General features: G+C 41.6%; 3 protein-coding genes across 8 annotated transcripts in view; 1 reads left to right on the top strand and 2 right to left on the bottom strand.

The window, feature by feature from the left end:
- The window catches only part of LOC116393134 (guanine nucleotide exchange factor VAV3-like), a 42831-nt gene extending 39967 nt beyond the window's left edge, over window positions 1–2864 (bottom strand). For all 5 annotated transcript variants that reach the window (XM_031865169.1, XM_031865171.1, XM_031865174.1 and 2 more), the window contains exon 1: window positions 2504–2864. In XM_031865169.1, the coding sequence (XP_031721029.1) occupies window positions 2504–2707 (204 nt within the window). In that variant the 5' untranslated portion in view covers window positions 2708–2864. The remainder of the gene's footprint in view (window positions 1–2503) is intronic.
- Window positions 2865–4630: 1766 nt separating this feature from the next.
- On the top strand, window positions 4631–10059 carry dcaf8 (DDB1 and CUL4 associated factor 8). The gene is made up of 13 exons (XM_031864892.1): window positions 4631–4897; window positions 5381–5454; window positions 5564–5659; window positions 5888–6537; window positions 6706–6846; window positions 7069–7163; window positions 7407–7517; window positions 7687–7817; window positions 8425–8532; window positions 8683–8813; window positions 9091–9210; window positions 9329–9445; window positions 9858–10059. The coding sequence occupies exons 2-13, from the start codon at window positions 5418–5420 to the stop codon at window positions 9963–9965; spliced, it is 1845 nt and encodes a 614-aa protein (XP_031720752.1). The 5' UTR covers window positions 4631–4897; window positions 5381–5417; the 3' UTR covers window positions 9966–10059.
- A 2657-nt stretch (window positions 10060–12716) lies between these two features.
- ndc1 (NDC1 transmembrane nucleoporin) lies at window positions 12717–21009 on the bottom strand. Of its 2 annotated transcripts, XM_031865442.1 has the most exons (18): window positions 20872–21009; window positions 19576–19696; window positions 19388–19489; window positions 18559–18733; window positions 18339–18474; window positions 17977–18085; window positions 17740–17791; window positions 17440–17572; window positions 16853–16945; window positions 16685–16766; window positions 16364–16525; window positions 16023–16283; window positions 15587–15699; window positions 15050–15100; window positions 14403–14466; window positions 14201–14301; window positions 13737–13897; window positions 12717–13636 (listed from the first exon to the last, which is right to left on the bottom strand). In XM_031865442.1, the coding sequence occupies exons 1-18, from the start codon at window positions 20908–20910 to the stop codon at window positions 13573–13575; spliced, it is 2019 nt and encodes a 672-aa protein (XP_031721302.1). In that variant the 5' UTR covers window positions 20911–21009; the 3' UTR covers window positions 12717–13572. The 2 variants fall into 2 exon arrangements, with proteins under 2 accessions (XP_031721302.1, XP_031721303.1); XM_031865443.1 differs by lacking the exon at window positions 15050–15100.
- Between the last annotated feature and the right edge of the window lie 363 nt (window positions 21010–21372).

Raw genomic sequence — 21372 nt, 5'->3', positions numbered from 1 at the left:
ACAGAAGCAAAGGAAAATTGGTCAGTTTGGCTAGATGTCTCAATTTATTTATGGCAGTTTTTGGATGGTAAAATCAAAATCTGTGGTGATTGCAAATAAGCATTGCAAATAAATGTTTAACAACAACTGAAACGACTTTTCTCTTCTCTTTAATCTCTCAAAAACTAATCATGTGAAGTCCACTAAAAGGAATATTAGTGAGTTGAGATTTTATTCCATTCCATTATCCAAACCGCTTATCCTATTCAGGGTCGTGGGGCGCTGGAGCCGATCCCAGCTGATATTGGGCGAAAGCAGGGTACACCCTGGACAGGTCGCCAGTTTATCGCAGGGCACATGTAGAGACAGACAAACATTCACATTTACGGGCAATTTTGAGTTTCCAAATAACCTAAGCTGCATGTCTTTGGACTGTGGGAGGAAGCCGGAGGGAACCCACGCTGACACGGGGAGAACATGCAAACTCCACACAGAAGGACCACCCGGGATCGGGATCGAACCCGTTTCCCTCTTGCTGTGAGTGCTAGCCTTTTGGACTAATTGTCACAGACGGGTCCAAATGTCAGTTTGACACAGACACAAATGGATGGCTCTATATGTTCCCAAATTCTGGACGTGAAACCTAATGTGGGTGTGACGGATTGGAAATGATCAAAACACTTTCCTTTATGCTGAAAATCCTCACTATTTTGATAGAGTAACCTAAAGGGAAAACTCACCACGTCAAAGTTTTAGCCACTACACCACCATGCAGCCCCCTTGAGTTGACATTAAGGAGATATATTCCTTCAAACATCTGTTTCAATTATATCAAGTAAAATGTGTTTTTTTACCACATTAAGATTAAATTTGTTTGTTTTATTAAACCTAATTTCAATCACTGAGACAACATAGAGATAGACATCGTTTTTGAGCTTTTGTTCATAAGTGTAAGAAATCACAAAGTCTCCTAATAGCTAACTACACATGGCTCCAAACTCAGATGCAAGCAAACTATGAGCTGCTGCACACATAAAAGTTCCCTAACAAATGGGTGGATCAAAGCCAGGATTTTATCAGGCCTCTCCTGTGACAGAAGGAGGAATTATGGGTAACGAGAGGTCAAGCTTTGGATCATCCCCTTTGGGTTTTACAGGCTAAGGGACATATAGCGCTACCTCAGTAAATCAAAAAAGCTTGAAGTAGGATTTTTAAAAAGGACATTTAAGCATATAATAGGGTACACAATGACTCACTTTGGACTAATTTGGACTAATTGTCACAGACGGTTCCAAATGTCAGTTTGACACAGACAAATGGATGGCTCTATATCAGGTATGGGCAAACTATGGCGCGCGGGCCATATGCGGCCCGTTGGGCTTTTTAATCCGGCCCGTCAAATATTAGTATAAAATTGTCTAAACTATAATAAAGACTAGGGCTGGGCGGTATACCGGTTTTAATTTCCCGTATGATATGAATTCTTCACACACCATCACACCGGTGTATAGCCGAATCAACTGCTGTCTGTCTTCAACAGGCAGCTAAATGTATTGTTCGCCCCTGAAATCGCTGCGGTCGAGCTAGTTCTCTTATATGTATTGAGAGAGAACCCTAGTCATGGTCATAACTTTATAACGCAACAATGAACAACCCACAACTAACGCTCTTTAACAGAGCGTTGATGCACTGGCAAAAAAGGGTGACCAACAACACTGTTCCCACTGAAATTAAATGTAAGTTTTCTATTCTTTTTAGGTAATGGCTTTTACTTGTAATTTATATTAGTTCACACAAACACTCCATTCATCTGCTACTTGCCTGGCCCGTCTGTCAAATTTTAAAACTCAATGTGGCCCCCGAGCCAAAAAGTTTGCCCACCCCTGCTCTATATGTTCCCAAATTCTGGACTTGAAACCTAATGTGGGTGTGACAGATTGGAAATGATCAAAACGCTTTCCTTGATGCTGAAAATCCTCACTATTTTGATAGAGTAACCCAAAGGGAAAACTCACCACACATACCACATCAAAGTTTTAAGAACCCTTGAATAAGCAAATATGCAAAATGTATGCAAATATGTGCTGTTGCCTGCAGGTGTCTTGACAAAACTAAAAATGATATGCATAGATTTTACTTTTTTTAAATGGTGGTGTGTTTACAGACCTTATGTGGACCTGCTTTTTTTCTTATCACTACTAATTTATTCGCTCTTGTGTTGCCTATACTTCATACACAACTCCTTTTACAGTCCGCGTTTAAAAGCATTAGTTATATTATTATACGGTTTCTTCCACTAACGCGCTAAATTGTTTCTGGAGCGCCTAATTATTAAGTAAAAAATACCTAAAATTGACATCTAACACACAATCCAACACACCGTTTGCTGTTATGGCATGCTCTTAACTCCCATTAATGTCTTGCGACCCTAATTTCGATTCCACAGCAGTTTTGCAGTTCCTCTGTCTGCACACGTTACGAACGCAAGCTTGTTTCGAGAGCTTCGCAGAAACGATCAGTCTACCTGTGACATCTGCGGCCTGAGATTGATCTCCTTCAGGTTGATCGTGTGAGGTCTCAAGTTGTTCAGCAGTTGGCAAAGCAGCACCCCGTCCCGCAGGGTTTGCGCCAGGTCGAACACCTGCGCCGTGTCCGCGGTCACCCGGTGGTTGGCGGGCAGCACGTTGCAGCTGATCAGCCACATCGCACATTGCCTCCAGTACTCCATGTTGTCGGGTGAGAGCGGTAGAAAAACAGCGCGTTTAATGTCGAATGGATAAACTTTGTCCCTCTTTTAAGCCTGCGCACGGCATGATAGCTGCGCTCAGCGCCGTCCGCTCGTCTCTCCGACCTCCAGCATCGCCTCTGGAGGACGCGGAGAGCTGCAGCAGTTTAAGAGCGCTGCATGTGGTGGGCTGCCAACCCTCTCCGGCTGTGTGAACTTCCCGCTTCCTTCTTCTGTGATATTTCCCCAGAGGTGGTCGTAGAAGAAATGTTGTATTACTTTACTTCTGAAATGAGTCGTCAGAGAAACAAGCCCTGTAAAACCCGGTCTTTGTGAAACTTCTAATGTTGTTTCGACATGACAGACGGTGTTTAATCAACGCAGATTATTTCCAAGTTTGATGTTTATGCCAATGTGAACCAGACTTCAAGGTTAAAATGTACATGTCTTGATACAGTTTTTAAACTTTATGTACGAAGCTCCTCCAGCTCTTGGCAGCAATAAAAACAGTTCACATTGGTGTATTAATATTGGTTTAATTGTATCTATGTGCCTCAAACTAATTATTATTTCAATTATTTCTGAATGATTGTTCTATAAACTCCAAAAATGCTCATCACATGTTCCAAAAAAATAAAAAATAGGAAATTTGTAGTAATATCAAAAAGATCAGTAGTTGACAACTTACTTGATAAATCACTTGATCAGCAGATTATTAAAATTGTTGGCAGATAGTGTTTTGTTGGTCGACTAACTGGTTAAAAGGCTAAAGACTTCCGCACTTATTTTATTACTCACACATATTTTTATTCTGAAAAACTGTGTGTGTTACATATTAATCCTTTCCCCTCACAGTCTCCCACTCTCAGTTGAAATTCCATGTGGATTATAAATAGCTTTGACAGGTGACTATGAGTTCTTTGTGGTGTGTATACCTTGTGTTTCTATAAGTTAGACAGTAAAGAATCAAGGGATCTAACAGGGACAGGGAGAAGGACATCCTCCTTGCATGGGATTTACTATAGACCACTGTCATTAAGCCCATGACATAAACACAGGAAGGAAGCTGGGGGATCCCATCTTGTTTTACACTGAGTGAGGGAGCCAGATGTTTCCTCAGACAATGAGCAAGCTCATGAATTTGTACTTGTATAAGAGTAAAGTTCAGCAGGAAAACGTGCTCTCTTTATTACTTAAATACAAAAATAATCACTAAAATACAATTGAAATACCCACCCGATGTACTGTCTACATCAGATAAGATCCCTAAAAATAAATTGAGGTCAATATTTAAAGCTACTCTAATCAACATTTGTTTTCCAAAAAATTAATTAAATGATTAATGTCGTTGCTTGCGATGAAATATTACAAAGGGAAAAAAAAAGACTGCTTACCTTTCCATGGCAACTTTATAAGCATGGCAATGCCTGGTTTACAGCCCAAGTGGCTAAAGAAATGTATAAAGCAGGTTTAAGACAAGGCCATTGTATTGCTTAATCACACTGTCCTGTCTAGAAGACGGTGAGAAGGTCTAGTTACTTTAAAGAACATCATTATTAAGTTTTGTGCAAATATTTTCTCATATTCCTAAATCTATGTAGAGCTACACTATTGCTCAGAGAATGTGAAGAAGTCTCCAGGGGCAAAAAATAAACGATTCATTAAGAAAATAAATTCTAAAGTGATGAATTAAAATGGTCAGTTAAATTAAATTAGTCACTTAAACTCCACACTTGATAGATATAGCGTTAAACAATGGTGATCTATATTATTTATTATTAATCATAATAACATCATTATTGTTAATGTTATTATTGTTATTATTACTAGTAGTAGTAGTAATATTATCTTTATTATTATTTTGCCTCGCGCGTCTCGTCTGTAAACTTCCGGAAGAAAAAAAACGAAGCGAGCACGACACCGGAAATGGAGCCCCAAAAAAGAAACTGAACCGTCAAAACATAAACAGAGCAGTCAACCTTGTGCGAACGCAGTTAGCTCGCTTTATAGACTGTCTTTTACAAAAAAAGCCTTATGCACGCATTCCGAATGTCGTGTATTCACGGTCAAACAACTCCTAGCCGAGGCACTTAAGTTAGCTCAATTGCTAAGTAAGAAAGGTGGAGAAAATAAATCTGCAATAAAGATCAGGACCAAACTAAGAAGTACGCCTCATCGGGCCTTCGAGTAGAGGTAATGCAAGCTATGCTAGTTAGCCACTACACGCAATGCTAGCTGCTTGTTCGCTTTATGACCAGCCGTTTGGTTGTTCAGCAGGAATATTTAGTTTAAATATCGGTTAGCCCACCGCAGGCTAGTTAGCATTAGCTCACGTTGACAACAGTGTCGGGTAGTCGAGCACTGCAGAGGACAATGCACTGTCAAGCATCACAAAGCAAAATACGGCATTAGTTGGGCCTGTGAGCCCGCTACCAAGCGAGTAAGTTTGTTTATGTCACGACAGACGGCAGGAGACAGACAGTAAAATTAGCCTGGCTGCTAGTGTGGACAGGTACATTGTGCCTCGCGGCACACAGTGCTGCGTCGGTAGTTGACAACACTTCAGCGAGTGCAAGCAATGGTGTCGTCGTACTGATGCACACACGTTTTCTGTTGTTTTGATTTGAGCCCTTGTTATTTTTTCTGAATAAACAACCTATACGTTTCTGTTCAAAGGTTCTCCCTCAGGTCGACGCAGGACAACGGATACATAATGTCTGAGGCTGACGGGAAATCAACTGCCCTTAACGGTAAATGGATCAGTGCAAGAAAATAACTGACTATTTATACTGGACCATAACTGTGTGAGCGGTCATGCTCAACATACAGTTAATCAGAGGACGTGTTTGGTTTTACCAGGTGGCTCTGAAGAAAAAGAACCAGAAGAAGATCAACACAAGGAGACAGATGCCTCTGGAAGCAAAGAGGGACAAACACAGTCTTCTTCTCAAGATGGTAACGACATTCATTTCTTAAGAATCGTATGCTGATAACTTTGATATGGTGGAGACAATGCTACAATATGTATTTTAATTTATGTTCATATTTAAAAGGATATATCTTTACTGCGTTGAACCAGTGCTACAGTTTACAGTAGTAGTTGTACACCTTTTTGTTGGATCTCCCAGTGAGACAGCAATGTCTAAACGTCCTCCATGGCTCTGGCTTACCTTACTTATGTAGCTCCCAAAGACACAGGAGAGGCATCTGGAGACAAGCCAATGTCCGATGTGGATGGAGAGATGGGGGGAAACAGAGAAGGAGAGGAGGAGGAAGACACAGACAGCATGGATGGCAGCGGTCTTTACTCCCTGACGGAGGATGGTGAAAGAGAGAGTGAGGGAGGCAGACGGGAGAGGGCAAAGGATAAAGATGGTGGGAAAAGGGCCGCTAGAAAGAGGAATAGACCCGGCGGCGGCACCAATCACTCCACCAGCTCAGATGAGGATGACGACGAGGACGACGACGAAGAAGAACAGAAAGATGATGATGACGAAGACGACGATGAAGCTATGGAGGCCTGGCTGGGAGCAGAGCTCTGTGACCTGCGTGGCCCGATATGGCGGGCGATACCCTCGCTGCGCTTGAGGGAGATCGGCAGGGACTCGCGCCAGTTTGTGAGGCGTGTGTGTGGAGCCCGTGGCCTCGTGCAGAGGCTGGAGCTCCAGGGCCGACTGGAGAGGCACACGGGCTGCGTCAACACGTTGCACTTCAACCCCTCGGGCACACGCCTGGCTTCGGGCAGCGACGACCTGCGAGTGGTGATCTGGGACTGGGCTGTCCGCCGTGCTGAGCTGGAGTTTGACAGTGGCCACAAGAGCAATGTCTTTCAGGTAAGGGAAAACAAAGAATCCTTGATTTAACAATGAGGGTTAGTGATTACTTTGTGTTTATCTCTAGTAAATGATAGACACAGATTGAAGTGACTGAGTGAGTGGCTAATCAAAGTGACTATTGTGGTCAGAGACTTCTTCTCTTCTCCCTGCCCTTGATCTACATAGGCAAAGTTCCTGCCTCACAGTGGAGACTCCACCTTGGCCATGTGTGCTCGAGATGGTCAGATCCGAGTGGCCGAGCTCTCTGCCACACAGCGCTGCAAGAACACCAAACGGGTCGCACAGCACAAAGGGGCAGCACACAAGGTGAGTGTCTGTGTACTGTATGTGTGACTGGAAGTGTTGAACTGACTATAATTTGGTGGTCAAAGGTTACTGTAACCTCACAAATCTCAGGATGATGTCATCTGCTAATTATGACAATTTCCCACGAATGTCTAATTGGATAAGTAAACTGCACCTTGGCTGGTTTGCGGGGGCATGCAATCGCTATGTGGTGATTCTAGTTTCTACTTGTTTTTGTTCCAGCTGGCCCTTGAACCTGATTCCCCCTGCTGCTTTCTGTCCGCTGGAGAGGATGCCGTGGTGTTTGGTATTGACCTGCGTCTGGACCGTCCTGCCAAGTGAGTGATACTATTATTAAAGTTTACCAAGTTCAAATTCAGTCACCTCTGGCAGTTTGTATTGTTGTTGCGCGAATATCCTGTCTTTCGCTCAGTGTTTGTGGACATCCACTTTTTCATACATTCCTCTTTGCCAGTTTTCCAGTGTTTGCCATAAGCCGTGATTATTTTGAAAACATTCCCCTTTCCAGAGATGATAATCCTGTTTTTCTGTCTCTTTTTTTTTTTAAATTTGTGTGGCAGTAAACTGGTGGTTGTAAAGGAAGGAGATAAAAAAGTGGGGCTGTACACCATCTTTGTCAACCCAGCAAAGACGCACCAGTTTGCTGTGGGCGGTAGAGACCAGTATGTGAGGTATGAAGCTCAAGTTGTGGTGCTAATGCTGATTATTTCACTATTAATGCAAAATGGAATCCAATGGAAATCGTACAGTAATATTTGAAATTGTTGCTTACTGTCTCTTAGATGTTACTTCTGAATTCCTTTTTCTTTTCTCACTTCCTCTTCTCCTCGCCCTCTTTAGGATCTATGACCAGAGGAAGATCAATGAGAATGATAACAATGGTGTGCTGAAAAAGTTTTGTCCTTCACATCTGGTATCCAGTGAGTCCAAAACCAACATAACCTGCCTCGTGTACAGTCACGATGGCACAGGTAAAAACAACTTGCACGACGAAAACATTTTAAGAAAAATAAGTTTAAAGTACTAAAAACATGACATTTAGATTTACCTATCATGAGCACAGCGGAGATAAAGACATGTAACAGCTTGCATGCAGTGTGTATGGAAATAACTGAATACCCCATAGCATGATTTCATTTCCTTGCAATCTCCTGTTTCACATTATCTTTGAATTCATTTTGATTATCTAATTTCTCCTTCTGTTATGAACATCTTTTAGAAATATTGAAAGTTCTGAATCCTGCATGCTTGTTTTAAATGTCTTAAAATGCCCAAACCTTTGCCCTTGTTAGCCTTCCTGATGCAACCACAATGCAATATCAGGGACACTCAAACACAATGGGGTCTATTCTAAAAAGGATGCGTGTGCTCTCTTCTTTGCAGAACACCAGTCAGGTCAGCTTTAGAGCCAATTACAGGAATTTACTTAGGTCCAATAAAAATCCAACAATTTAGCTGAACTTGTCTGAATATCTCTAAAAAAATTAAAAAAAGTTCAGACCATGTTCTGCCTTGATGGCATTAAAGGGAATTAACAAAAGACTGTTTGACCTCTTTTTTTTTTTTTTTTGTCTGCAGAGCTCCTGGTCAGTTACAATGATGAGGACATCTACCTGTTTGACTCCAACCACAGTGATGGGGCAGACTATCGCAGGAGATACAAGGGACACCGCAATAATGCAACAGGTGTTCTACTTAGTTCCCAACAATTTATAAAAAAAATGTAATCTATTGAGTCCTTTTTTCTTAAAGTATACAGCTGCAGAGAGATTGTGGTTATCACACAGACGAACACAGACGAACACATCCTCCCTCATCTTCACCTCTCTCTCACAGTGAAGGGGGTGAACTTCTACGGGCCGCGCAGTGAGTTTGTGGTCAGCGGCAGTGACTGCGGACACATCTACCTGTGGGACAAATACTCTGCTCGCATCGTCCAATTTATGGAGGGAGACAGGGGAGGAGTGGTGAGTCAAAGAGAGGGGGATGACATCTTTTTGTTGGGTTCAAAGATGACTTAGGATAGGCTGTAAAATGAACTAGTGCTTCTGTAATCTCTTTTTCTTAGTGTTCATTACTCCGTATCTGTATTCCGTTCCAAATTTTATTTTGATAAAACACACTTGCACTGTCTACTGGTTGTGGTGCTTTTTGCTCTTGAGACATCTGTCTTAACAATATTCTTTTTAAAACTTCGGCCATCTTCATTTTGTTAATCTTTTTCTCTGCCCTCGACAACTACAGGTGAACTGTTTGGAGCCACATCCCAATCTTCCAGGTATGGCCACCAGTGGGCTGGACCACGACATCAAACTGTGGGCCCCCACAGCTGAAAGCCCCACAGGACTCAAGGGCCTAAAAGAGGTATTCTATTCTGCTCCATTATCTCCGCCAGGAGGCTCATGGGATTGGGGGGGTTAGTCTGTTGTGGGTTGCATGCTCCTGTTCCCCAAATTCACACTTGTTTGTTGTGTTTGTCAAGGTAATGAAGAAAAACAAGCGGGAGCGCGATGAAGACAGTGTGCGCCACGGTGACCAGTACGACACCCAGCTGCTGTGGTTCCTGATGAGACACATGAGGAACAGACGGCCTCAGAGGGTGAGCTCTCGAACTCTCCAACAAACGTGCATTTGTTAATTATGTTTTTGGGTGTGGAGTTGAAAAGAAGTGAGCATCTACCAGACGGGTAGTAACAAAGGATGCAGAGTTTGTCTAAAGGTAAAGATATTTTCGCCTCTGCTTTGATTCTCCTTCTTCTTTTTTTAATCTGGGTTTTGCGAGTCCCCCAGTTTTATGGAAAGGTAATACTACATTGCTGGAGTGCCCCTTAAAAAGTATGTAGGATGCAGTTGGTATTACTCTTGGATTACGCTGGTAATTTAGCACTAAAAATGTACAGTGCTATTTCTAACATGAAGGACCAGGTTGACAAGATGTTTACATATTGTTTCAGCCCCAAAGAGTCTCATTCTAACTTTTCTGTGTCCTCCTCTTCTGTGTCTTGATGCAGGCCCGCCGTGAGGGTGCAGACACAGACACAGATGAGTCCTGGAGCTCTCCAGATTCCTCTGATGAAGAGGAAGGAGGTCCAGATCATGTACAGTGCATGTCCTCCTGAGCAACACACACACACACACACACACACACTTAGATATACATACAAACATGCATACATTTATTGCCCTTGAATTGAGGCACATAGGCAAACTATTGACACTCTGGCACACTCAAACACTGAGCCACAGACTTGTTCTTGTTTTCTTTTTACACACATACAAAGTCACAGATACAAACGCACTAAATTAAACATACTTTTGAAAGTAGTGACGGAGCTTAACGCCTGGTTTTCCATCAGTTGTGAGTGTGCAAATGACGACTACAGACCGCATACACACTTCCAGAATCCTGATTTTTGAGAATTGTACAAAGGGGTTTAGTGAGCGCTTGCATCCCTATGAACCACTCGGAGGGCCCCTGCTTGTGCATACATTATCTATATGCTCTGTCTAGCCCCAGAACAATGTACTGTGTGTGTGTGTTTAAGGTAACAAGCACCTCCTCTGTAGGCACCCTGTAGGAAGCTGTACATCACCAGCACCCCCCCCCTCTCTCTCTCTCTTAGTGACACACCTCTTGCTCTTGAGCTCTCAACCCATCCCCTAAATGTGACTTCCTTTAAGATCTGAACTGGTAGAGGGACACCCCAGTGTCCCCCCCCCCCCCCCCCCCACTGCATCGCCCCAGCCTCATACTGATTACCTGCGCCGAGCTTGTGCAGCTAGTTGCATTTTCTCTCCAAGGACTACTAAATCCCTACATGCTGCATCACCCGACATGCTTCTCCCTCCCCTCCTCTCTCCATCACCCTCCCCCTCACTACTGAGTGCACTTTGAATCAGGGACGCTTTAGTTTGAGACACAGACAAAATGTGCACTGAGTGTGTGACTTTGGGGGGGGGGGGGGGGGGTGTTTTCTCCTCTTGTGGTGTTTGTTTTTTTCTTCTAGTTTTCTTTTTTTTTTTTTTTTTTGAGTGGGGAGATATTTTGCACTAAAATGTTTTTTTTGCTTCCACCAGCCGTTGCTCCCCCTCTTCTTCCTCCCCGACTCTCCATCTTTGACAGGAAATCTTGGATGGTGTTCAGCATGTGCATAGGATAGTGATTGATGTGGGGCTCTGTGGGGTGAACTTAATCATCTTAAAGAGCCAGAACCGACCTTGATCAAATCCCAATTTAAACAATTGCTTGTGTGCTAATTGAAATTGGAGTAATAACCACGTGGTTCCTGAAAATGCCTCTGCGATGCTAACGGTCTGAAATCAACAGCTGAAAGACGTCTTTCAAACAAACATTTGAACACCATGACAACTCAAGGGGAGGGGGGTCAATATGCTTGCCAGTAATTTGTTGTGTGAGAGCGATAAAGTCCAGCTTTTCTCATTTTCTATGAGAACTCTAGTTAGTTGAATTTATATGTACATATATAAATATATATTAAAACTGTAAAAACAAAATCAACTTTAGCAAATGCTGTTTGACTTCAAGAAAAGAGAAAACAAGATGTCAAAACATTTGATTGGTATTGATGCAGAGGTTTATATTCTATATGAGGACAAAGTACTTTTAAAATCCAGAGAAAAAGAGTCGACTTGAGGCACCATTTTTCTTCAGTTTTTCCTTTTTGTGAATGACATCCTTCTGTTATGAGCAGAACAGCTGACGAGTATTAAATTTATGATTCTCTTGTTCAAGAAAAGAAAAAAAAATCGAGTTTCCTTTCTAGATACTCATCCATCATTTGAGACAGTTAAATCCAGATTTTCCCACTGGCTATTTTTGGCATCTTGTATACATAAGGCGTTTGAACAATTTTTTTGTCCACTGCCTAATATTGCATTCTACCAGTTAAGTTGGAAATGTGTACGATTCGTGCAATAAACAAAAAGACAGTGCTCTTGATGTTGTCATTTCACGGTCTGATTCTGTGTTGTATTATTGTAACATACCGTATTAATGATTTGATTGACATAAGTGGCTCCTATTCTTCTGTGGAGACTTGTCACCAGTTTAGCAGAATTCCAGAAACATTCACATAAACTTTGCAGTTTGACAGCTCACACTAATAATTCAAGTTATTGATATTCCTTGCCAATATTTGTTAGTGATTTCATACTGCAATTGAGAAGAGATTTAAAAAACAAAAATCAAAGTCTCTAAATTGACTTCAAGCCCCAAAAACGCTGGAACCTACATTTCCCATAATGCAACTCAGTAGCGTCCTTGTGTACTTAAAGCTCATGTGCGATACAACTACAGTATACCCCAAATTTGACCATCTCAGGACCACCATTAGGACTTTTCTGTCAGACTGATTGTTGCGATGTCTCCAGCTTAACTTCCGACACATTTTTGCTTTACAATTAATTTGGTCTGTAAGACTGTCATCGTGTAAAACATTATGCAACAAATCAAAAAAATTGTATGGCAGGACTTTTTTGGAAAAAAACAGATGTAGACAATAAATGAATGATGCTTAGTTTAATTTAGAAACTTCTGGTACTGTGCATGCTGCCTCACTGTCGAAGCTTACTGGGACATTTGAATACAAATGGGCCGGTGATTAGTCCTACAAAGATAATTCAGTGTGGAGGAAAAGACCTTTTGTATAAATGGATGTTTCAAGCAGACACCTTCCTCCTAGCCGTTTCCAACCAGGGACTCCTGAAGTAACTCTGGTGACAAGAGCAACCTTTAGTTCAGTCAATGCCCCCCCACAACCTCTTGCATTACATTTCTTTCCTTATTAAAATCAGAAGATCATTTAGGACCGGCTTGTTTCAGCCAAGAAATGAAAAAACAACCTGCCGAATGATCTTAACATGATGTTTTTATTCAACAGATCTCCGAGTGGGAATTTAAACTCAATACTTGTTGGCAGATTCCCCACACTTGTTGCCAGTCACACCAAAATCTCCATCAGACATGAAAGAGCCTTATTTCACATGAATAGAGCCGACAAACACAAATAGTTGACATGTACAAACAGTGGTGTCTGATCTGTAAATCTGACTGTGGTGTATTTTCTAGTTGGAGAACCTGAACTGACGTGCACAGATTACAGTAAACTAGTTCTTCAGGCTGGTGTTTAGAACAAAACGAGTTGTAAAAAATATATATATATATTTCCAGAACACATTTCAGACACCTGTGAAACGAAAGAGAACACAGCATCTTTCTCATGAATCTGACCTCTCATACTATCCGTCTCACTCACAACAAATGCAAAATGCTTTGAAATCACACGGTAAGGAATTCCATAAGACAGCCAAAAGAACATGTACATAATTTAGAACCGATGCAGCGCAAATAGCCCTTTACAACTCATCACAATTCATGAAAGTCAAATATGATCACCTGATATGGCTTCCTTGTAATACAAATAAAGCAAATATCTTTTGGAATGAGTTGCTTATCTACACAGTGAGCTAGTTTAAATCTCTCAAGCACAGGAGGAAACAGCTTCCAACCTGTTTGAGTCTGTCAGTTGGGCAGGAAGCCCTCGTGTCGGAGACGTGATCTAGCCCATCAGATACAATCCGCAATGACACAGTGCAGACAGAAATATTAAAAGAGGCACTACCATGGGCTTTCACGTGTTGCCTCAATTATGCTAATGTATACACTCGCACACATCACAATAAGAATCTGACAGCACAACAGTCGTGTTATTCCTTGTACTCCAGAAACTGCTGCAATCTTTTCCGGTGCTCTGCAGACATCTGGACAGCACTGAGGATTTAAAAAAAAAAAAAAAACATTAAAAAAAAATGACTATACGCATTATTATCTTTAGGATTTGAAGAAAGTCAATTTTAACGACGGGCCTTACTTTAAGTGATTTCCAAAAGTGGTTGTTAACCTGTAGATGGCAGTCTTGAGAGTGGCCCTGAGAGCAAAGCGCAGTGTTTTGTGAGCGGACTCTCCCATGCTGCTGGCCGACCTGACGGGCTTACTGGAGGCATGAGGCAGCTTGAAGTGTCGATCTACTGCCTGAAAACAAGGAGGACAGGAAACAACTGCTGTCAATGGGTGAAGTGATCTCGTGTCTGTGTCGCCATGTACAGCATCTGTACAATTCTCCGCTTCTCGTCTTTTACATGCAAAAACAGTTGAGTGAATGTCAATCAATACAAATGTCGACAACTGAATGTTGCACAGATACAGAGAAACTCTTATCTGGCTGAGCCACCAGAGTTTACACCATGTGGATAAAGGAAAGATGATTTAGATGAACTCGCCCCTCTACAATACAGCTGGCCCTCAGGGTGGCTGCAGTAAACCATTACAGCTTACCTCTTGTAAGACCAGCATGCAACCGAGAATGCTGGGTAACGTAGTCTGTACAACACCAAACTGGTCTTCTGAGAAGGAGGCTTGAACAAGGTAAGACAGCCCTGGAGGAGGATATTAGAGGAGATAATCATGTACATGTTGCATCACCAAGGACAGGTCGCATCTGTATCAAATGAAAATTAACACCAACATCTCTTCCCACCTTCTAAAGCCCAGATGTGAGCCTGGCTGTCTGCAAACAGAGCTTGACTGGAAGCTTCTGGAAGCTGTAAGAGACAATGTTAGCTTGTACGAGCTTTCCACTGAACAGCAGACTGATGAATCAGGAAGTTGTTGGATTGGACAGGTTTGAATGAGACTACATCACAACATGCATGTGTGATCAACGGAAGATAGGTGAACCTCAGGAAGCGAAGCAGATTAACCAAACTAGTTTCTACAAATAGGAAATAGTGCAACGCAAGCACAATATCTGGTGGTGATAAACTCATCAGTACCTCACACTACTGATATAACAAGGACATGCTTTCTCAACATTTAATGGTACAAACAACACTGTTTTTATAGTACTCAAGTGACCTGCAAGACAAGTAGGTTACAAAACTCCTTAAAACCAGCTTTTAAAGTAATTAGTAACATTGTATCGTAACAGCTAGGGGAATGGAAAAGAGCTTCATTAGTAATGTGTGCACAACTGAGCCCAGAACCAGGAGGTAAATTAGTGATGCTTGGAGGGGGAGGTTGTTCGGTTTAGTAAAACTAAATGAAAATCTGCGGTGTCAGATGAGAGCATGCAGGGAGCCCCTCAGTGTCTAAAGAAGACAGCATGCACATGCCACACAGCCTTACCTTGTTAAACAAATACATTATCAGCACGCGTTTGGCCAAGAAATGTTTAACCTGAATGGGACAATTAAGTATAAAGTTGTTTTGCTTTCAAAACTACACAACAAAATGTAAGAAATGTAGAAATAATGGCCTTATAGACTTAACAGAGGGCTGAACAACGATGACAAAGATGGACTAACACTCCATCAGAACAAAGGCAGATAATGTGACCGTTACATTATAAAGCAGAGGTGATCCTCAGTAACCAGGCTACAAGGAGGTTCTTAATTGTTCTTAATTAAGTTGACACTCCTATCTTATTGCTCTGCCAGCACAGAGGGGATTGGCTTTGTTCATTTTCAAACGTGCACTTGTTAGCCAATCACTGCATAAAGCAGAGATGAGTGTCGGATTGTTTGGAAAGTTAAAAAAATAAATAATAATCAGACAAGACGAACCCCTCTGTATGGAAACTATTGTTAGCCCAATGTTAAGTATGAAACGCCTTTAGTCAATGCGGTATAAACACATTAGTATATCCATTGTATATTGAAGTACCTGTTCTTTTCTGTTCTGGAGGAACTGAGCCAGGCGACTTGGTTTGGACGGCTCCTGCTTGGGACTGGGAACTGAGGCAGGGGATGCCGGGGGACTGCCATTGACCTGTGAATCTGCACAGAGAGACGCCAAGTAAATAAGTGGGAACAAGCAAAAAAAAAAAAGCTCATATCTACTAATCAACCATCTGCTACTAAACTTATGCAATGATACTCTGACCTATAAGTCGACATCATGCCATACCAGACGTTCCAAAACCTCTGTTCAGTCATTTGAGGTGAATAAACACAGAATATAGAAAAGGTACAAAATACCCCTCAAAATTGACTCAACATTGGTTTCAGAGCTATAAAGAAACCAATCAAACGAGGTTAAACTTATCATTTACTGGATAAAATTGGACCTTTAAGTGTGTTTGATTTGAGCCTCTTCTCACCTGTGGGGGTGGACCAGAGCTTTGGGGCTCTCCTCATGATGTGTGGGCTTTGCACTGTGCCAAACCCTGGCGAGAATTGGTCCATAGGAGCAGTGAGCCGGCGCAGGGCGGGAGAAGCAAAGGGGCTGTCCAGGTCAGGAGTGAATGGTGCCGTCAGAGGACTCTGTGGGGCGCCGACAATGGAGCGTGCGAAGACAGAAGCGGGAGTCTTCATAAGTAAAGTGGGCCTCGGGCTCATCAGATCTTCTGGGCACGAGGTTACTTTAAGAAAGAAAGAAATGAAATGATGAAGGGAACTGGGCATAAATAATGACATGTTATTATGTTTTAAAACAACATACTTGACGTCTCAGACGAGGTCTTCCTGTCACTCCCAGTAGACAGTGATTTGGCCCTGCCATTGGGTGCTACAGTGTCATGGTAGGCTATGAGTCTCTGGGTCAGATCAGCCAGCAGAGACAGACACTCCTGAGTGATGGCGTTCCAGTTGTGAGGATGGCCACCTGAAAGACGAGAATGAAAATAAATACTTTTTGCTTTTGTTGTAAGCTAATTATGTATCAATACAATCTGATCATGCAGAGTGTAAATTTTGTTTGCAAATAGTCAATCAGTAACCGCTCATGCAAGGACCACTTGTCTGTGTAGACAACAAGACAGACCTGGCTGACTCAGACCGAAGACCTCACAGCGTCTTGATGGGGAGTGTTGAGACAGCAGAGCCAAGTCCTGCAGAGCTAGGAACTACAATTTGGGAAACGACAAGTTACAACACCCATATGTGATTAGCAGCAAGCACAAAGAAGAGGAAAATCATGCATGTTATCTACCTTCAATATCATTGGTTGCTTGTCCGTCAGAACTTTAGGAAGACACTGATGGGCGTCCTCAGTAAAAGATGACTGCACAGGAAAACTGTAGACCTGCATATAACAGGAAATGCATTAGATGACATATTATCTTAGAAGTCCCACGCCTCAAGTGTACATTTAATCGAACATGTGAGATGAGCTCTGGTCTGGTGCTTTTCAGATACTTGAGAACTCAAAGCAATGACAACATTGCCCCCTAGTGTCTCTAAATAATTAAGAAGCAAACAGAAGTCGTCTCTGCAACACAACACTGTACTTTTAAGCCAATTGCAGTCACAAACTGGCAATAAGATGCGATTGTCAGAACTGGGCCAAGTCCATGCAATTGTATGCTGGTCACCACGGCCAGCTGGCACTGGGGGTAAACTTTAGCCTTTGGATGTGCTCAAGTCTGGTAAATTAAATGTTGATCGACAGAAAAACAGAACTTATTACAAGATAAGAGAAACAGAGAGGGAGATGTGTAGAAACAGCAGCACTGTGAGACCTTTGGTTTTTCAATATTAGGGATTTTTATACATTTTGTCTGTTATTGATTGACATACCTCAGTGACAAATATCCTAAAAAGCAGCAGTGTGATGTGCCACGTGAAGAGAAGGAAGCTGGCACTGATCCACTGGTGGTAGAGCAGGGAGAGGTCCAGCAGTCCAGCTACGCTGTCCAGAGGGTGGACAGAGCTGGAGATCACAGACATGAATACATGAATGCAGGCCAGGAAGCAGCAGTGTGCCTGCAAGTCATTTTGTTTGTACAGATTATAAAGCCAGTTGAGGCAATTTGTGATATTGGGTTATACAAATAAAATTGACTTGATATATTTTAAAAAAACATAATCCTTACTGACCTGTTCAAATGAAGATTCAGTGTTTTACAAATCCATGCTTTTGGAATGTATCCTGTTAATAATAAAAAGAAATATTTTGTCTATCATCTCGAACAACTTTGATCAAGAACAGAATAAAAACAGCAATAAATAAAAGAGACTTTTTGGGAGAAGATCATGGAAGTTTTAACTCTTACAGCAGTTTGTTCTAAGAGCTCCGTGTTATTGAAGTTTCCTTTGTAGACAGAGATCACTTACCCAAAAAGAAATACACAACAATGTAGTTCCTGACAGAGTAAAGTGCTTGAGCGGCGCTGCACTTCACCACCAAAGGTAGGGATCCTTTAAAGCGAAGGTATTTGTATTGCTGGGGGAAAATAACAGTGGGTTAACGTCAACGCTCATCATCCACCATTTAACGGTGCCAGTCATTTTATTTTTCTTAAGTTTGGGGCGAGCCTGTGTAACTGGAGATAACAGGGCTTACAACACTGTCAGTGCGCATGTTGATCTAAAATGGATACCAATTCTAAATGAAAACAAACGGCAGTCTTTGAGCCAGGTGTGTCTTCCAACGACCACTGATGTATTTTTTTGATTGAGTGATTACAACCCCATACCTGAACAGTGTGAAAAGAGACATAGTTCATGTTGTAGATCACGCCAAGCAGACTGTGAGAGAACCCAACAAAGGCTCCAGCCAGCAGAAGGAAGAGGTGATATTCATTCAGGCACATCTGAGGGGAACCGTCAGTGCTGAAAAACAAAATTGAGGAAATTAGACTGAGGATGAAGCATGGAAGGCTCAACGTGATGAGTTGTACGCGACAAGCTGCTCACCCATCACCCTGTGTGCAAGGGTAGCCGATCGTCTCGTATCTGCCCCCGATAGTGACAGCGCAACACCAGGCCACAATTATTCCCATGATGCAGTGGGCCAGGGAGTTGACAAACTGACGAGGGTGGAGCAGCTGACCCAACAGGGCAATTTTTGAGCATGCAATAGTTGGGATGACTGAAGAGAAACAGAAAAAAACACAACCAGTTGCAACCAAAGGCTAGCATATGTGCCAATGTGTACAAACAATTTGCAATGTAAGCATCGTATTGATTGATTTGGCTAAGATTATACTGTGTGTAAATAGTGCTAATATGTAATGATTAATTAAAAGACAGATTTGTAACGATAAAATACAAAATGTACAAAAATTGCTTGTTGCCACCATTTAATGAGAGGGATCCAAACACTTTCTTCTTGCTGTTGAACGTGTAGCTAAGGCTTGAATGTTGACTGTACCCTTATGCTTCAGTGTGTCCTCTCAGGGAAAACACAGGAAGCGTATTCATCTTTGAGTCTTGAGGATAGCTCAAGCTATTCAAAATAAATCCTGCGGTGCTTAAGGTGTATGAGACATGTACCGCCAGCGTTTTAGGTCCTTAGGTCTATGTGATTTGATTTTGGAGCAGTTTAAAAATGTTCTTCCAGATCGTATTGCGACATACACCATACATAATATGATGCATCATCACACACATACATAATCGTTGATGATAAGCTGATGTAATGCATCTTTGCTCTGATAAACTGAACACCTACTAAACCAGAGGCTGGAGGACATTGTCAATCAAGGAAATGCTTAATATACATTTGCAGTTATCTGCCACCTACCTGTATAATACTCCAGGTTCAGGAACCCCACCATGATGATCACTCCACACAGCAGGATCAATGAGAAGATGGCACTTGCACACGATAAGAAGGACAGGCATTCTGCATGCAAGAAACAGACCACAGTGAGATTCACACAACTTCAGATTGATGACGAGTCAAATCTCACAATGAACGTGGTGACTGACCGGATATTGTCTGGATGGGGTGGAGCAGACTGAACCTGCTGAGGATTACAAAAACCACTGTGATGGGTAGCAACAACAGGACAGCCCAAGCAATACTGGCCACCGCTCTCCAGCAAATCACCTGAAAAGAGCAGTCAGTCATTAAATACATAAATCTTTAACCCATCTTTACAGAGCAGTGGCTAAACAGACAACGTGTTCTGCTCCTTAGTTGTCAATTTGTTATAGAAAGGTATAATAGCCGATTCCAAAAGGCCTCTCTCGATTTCTTTGCAGACTTTTGATCTCTTTTCTCTTTAAAACCCTGTTCCAACATTACCTACTCCCAAGACCTGAGATGTAAACCTGGGTGATATGAAACGCAGTAACAGTTTAATCTGCAAGAAGTTTAAATAATACTTAGTTGGTAGTGTTCACCACTCCACCACGAGGACAAAAATATATGTATTTGAGCTGAAAGATCCTGTTTCTGAAAATGCAAACAAACAAAAAAAGGACCCAGATTTTATGTAATGTTTATCCAGTAAGGACATTTTATATCCAGTTTAAAACTTAAGTGATGGGCAGCTTTATTTATTTTCTGACATTTAACAGGCTAAACGATTACTTGACTAATCAAGAAAATATTAGGCAGAGTGTGTCCTAATAAAAGTAATCTTCTGCAGCCCCGGGTGGTTTTGTTACATCCTCTTTATTATCTGTTCTTCTCTTTTAAATCTCTTTTAAAATCACTTCTTAAAACATATTGGCTTATATGTAATATCCTCGCTTTACTGAATTATTTTGTTTAATTTATTAGTTTATTTTTATCGTATCGATTAGTTTCATCTATTGTAGTGTTTTATCAGGGTTTAACTCTTACCTTAGTTTGTCTTGCTTTGTTGGACCTCACTGTTGAGCTTTCTGTTGTATTGCTTTGTAAATTCTGTTTTTAAAGGTGCTATATAAATAAAGTTATTATTCTGAGGTAGAAACTATGAAAACGCACTCAGAATTGTTCAATTGTATGATCTTAATTGGATTAAGATGGGTAACTCGTAAAAGTGGACTAACGGACACACATTTTTCAGATGTCTTTATACTTGATTTGGCTCATTTCTTTCCAAAAAACTCACCATTATGTCAAAGATTAGTGGGGGAAAAAGCTGTATAAGTGCAGGTCTTATTTCTCTGAAAGATATATTAGCTACGCTACCGATGAACTAGCATAAACAGACAGGCTACTTTAAGTTAGCACGCTAGCACCCGCAACACGTCTTCTCTTTCATGAAAGAAGAATTGAGTTTAAAGACTCACCTTGCGGACAAACCAGCAGCTTTGCTCTGTAGAAAACATGTTGTTTGGATAGATGGAGAGCCAAACAACGACAACAATCTCTTCGGCTCTCCTGCTGTCAAACTATTTTCCACCGTTTCCCATATCGCGCCACATGCATTCAAAGGACCCTTGAAGGACCCCGATAAAAACGTTGTCCGTGTTCCTGCCTGTTGGTAGTATCACATCCACCCGAATTTAGTTTAATAAACGTATTTAACAACAACAAAAATATGTATAAATGTCAGTCAGGCAGTTGCGCGCTTGATTAAACGGAATAAGCTCACAAACAATAGCTTTGAAAAGCTGCTTCAGTTAAATGTTGATCTATAAAGTTAGGTTTAGTTACACAAATACTGAAATAACTACATTATCACAGAATCAAATTACACAAGGCACCAAAAAGTCATAAATAACATTAATTAAAAAGTATCTCAGCTTTACTTTCTTAATACAGAGTGTGAGTGAATATCAGTCAATGAG

Source organism: Anarrhichthys ocellatus, unplaced genomic scaffold, assembly GCF_004355925.1.
Source record: "Anarrhichthys ocellatus isolate YVR2014 unplaced genomic scaffold, GSC_Weel_1.0 scaffold32, whole genome shotgun sequence".
Classification (NCBI taxonomy): Eukaryota; Metazoa; Chordata; class Actinopteri; order Perciformes; family Anarhichadidae; genus Anarrhichthys; species Anarrhichthys ocellatus.
Note: the sequence above shows the minus strand (reverse complement) of the source record. Positions and strands in the feature narration are given on the sequence as shown.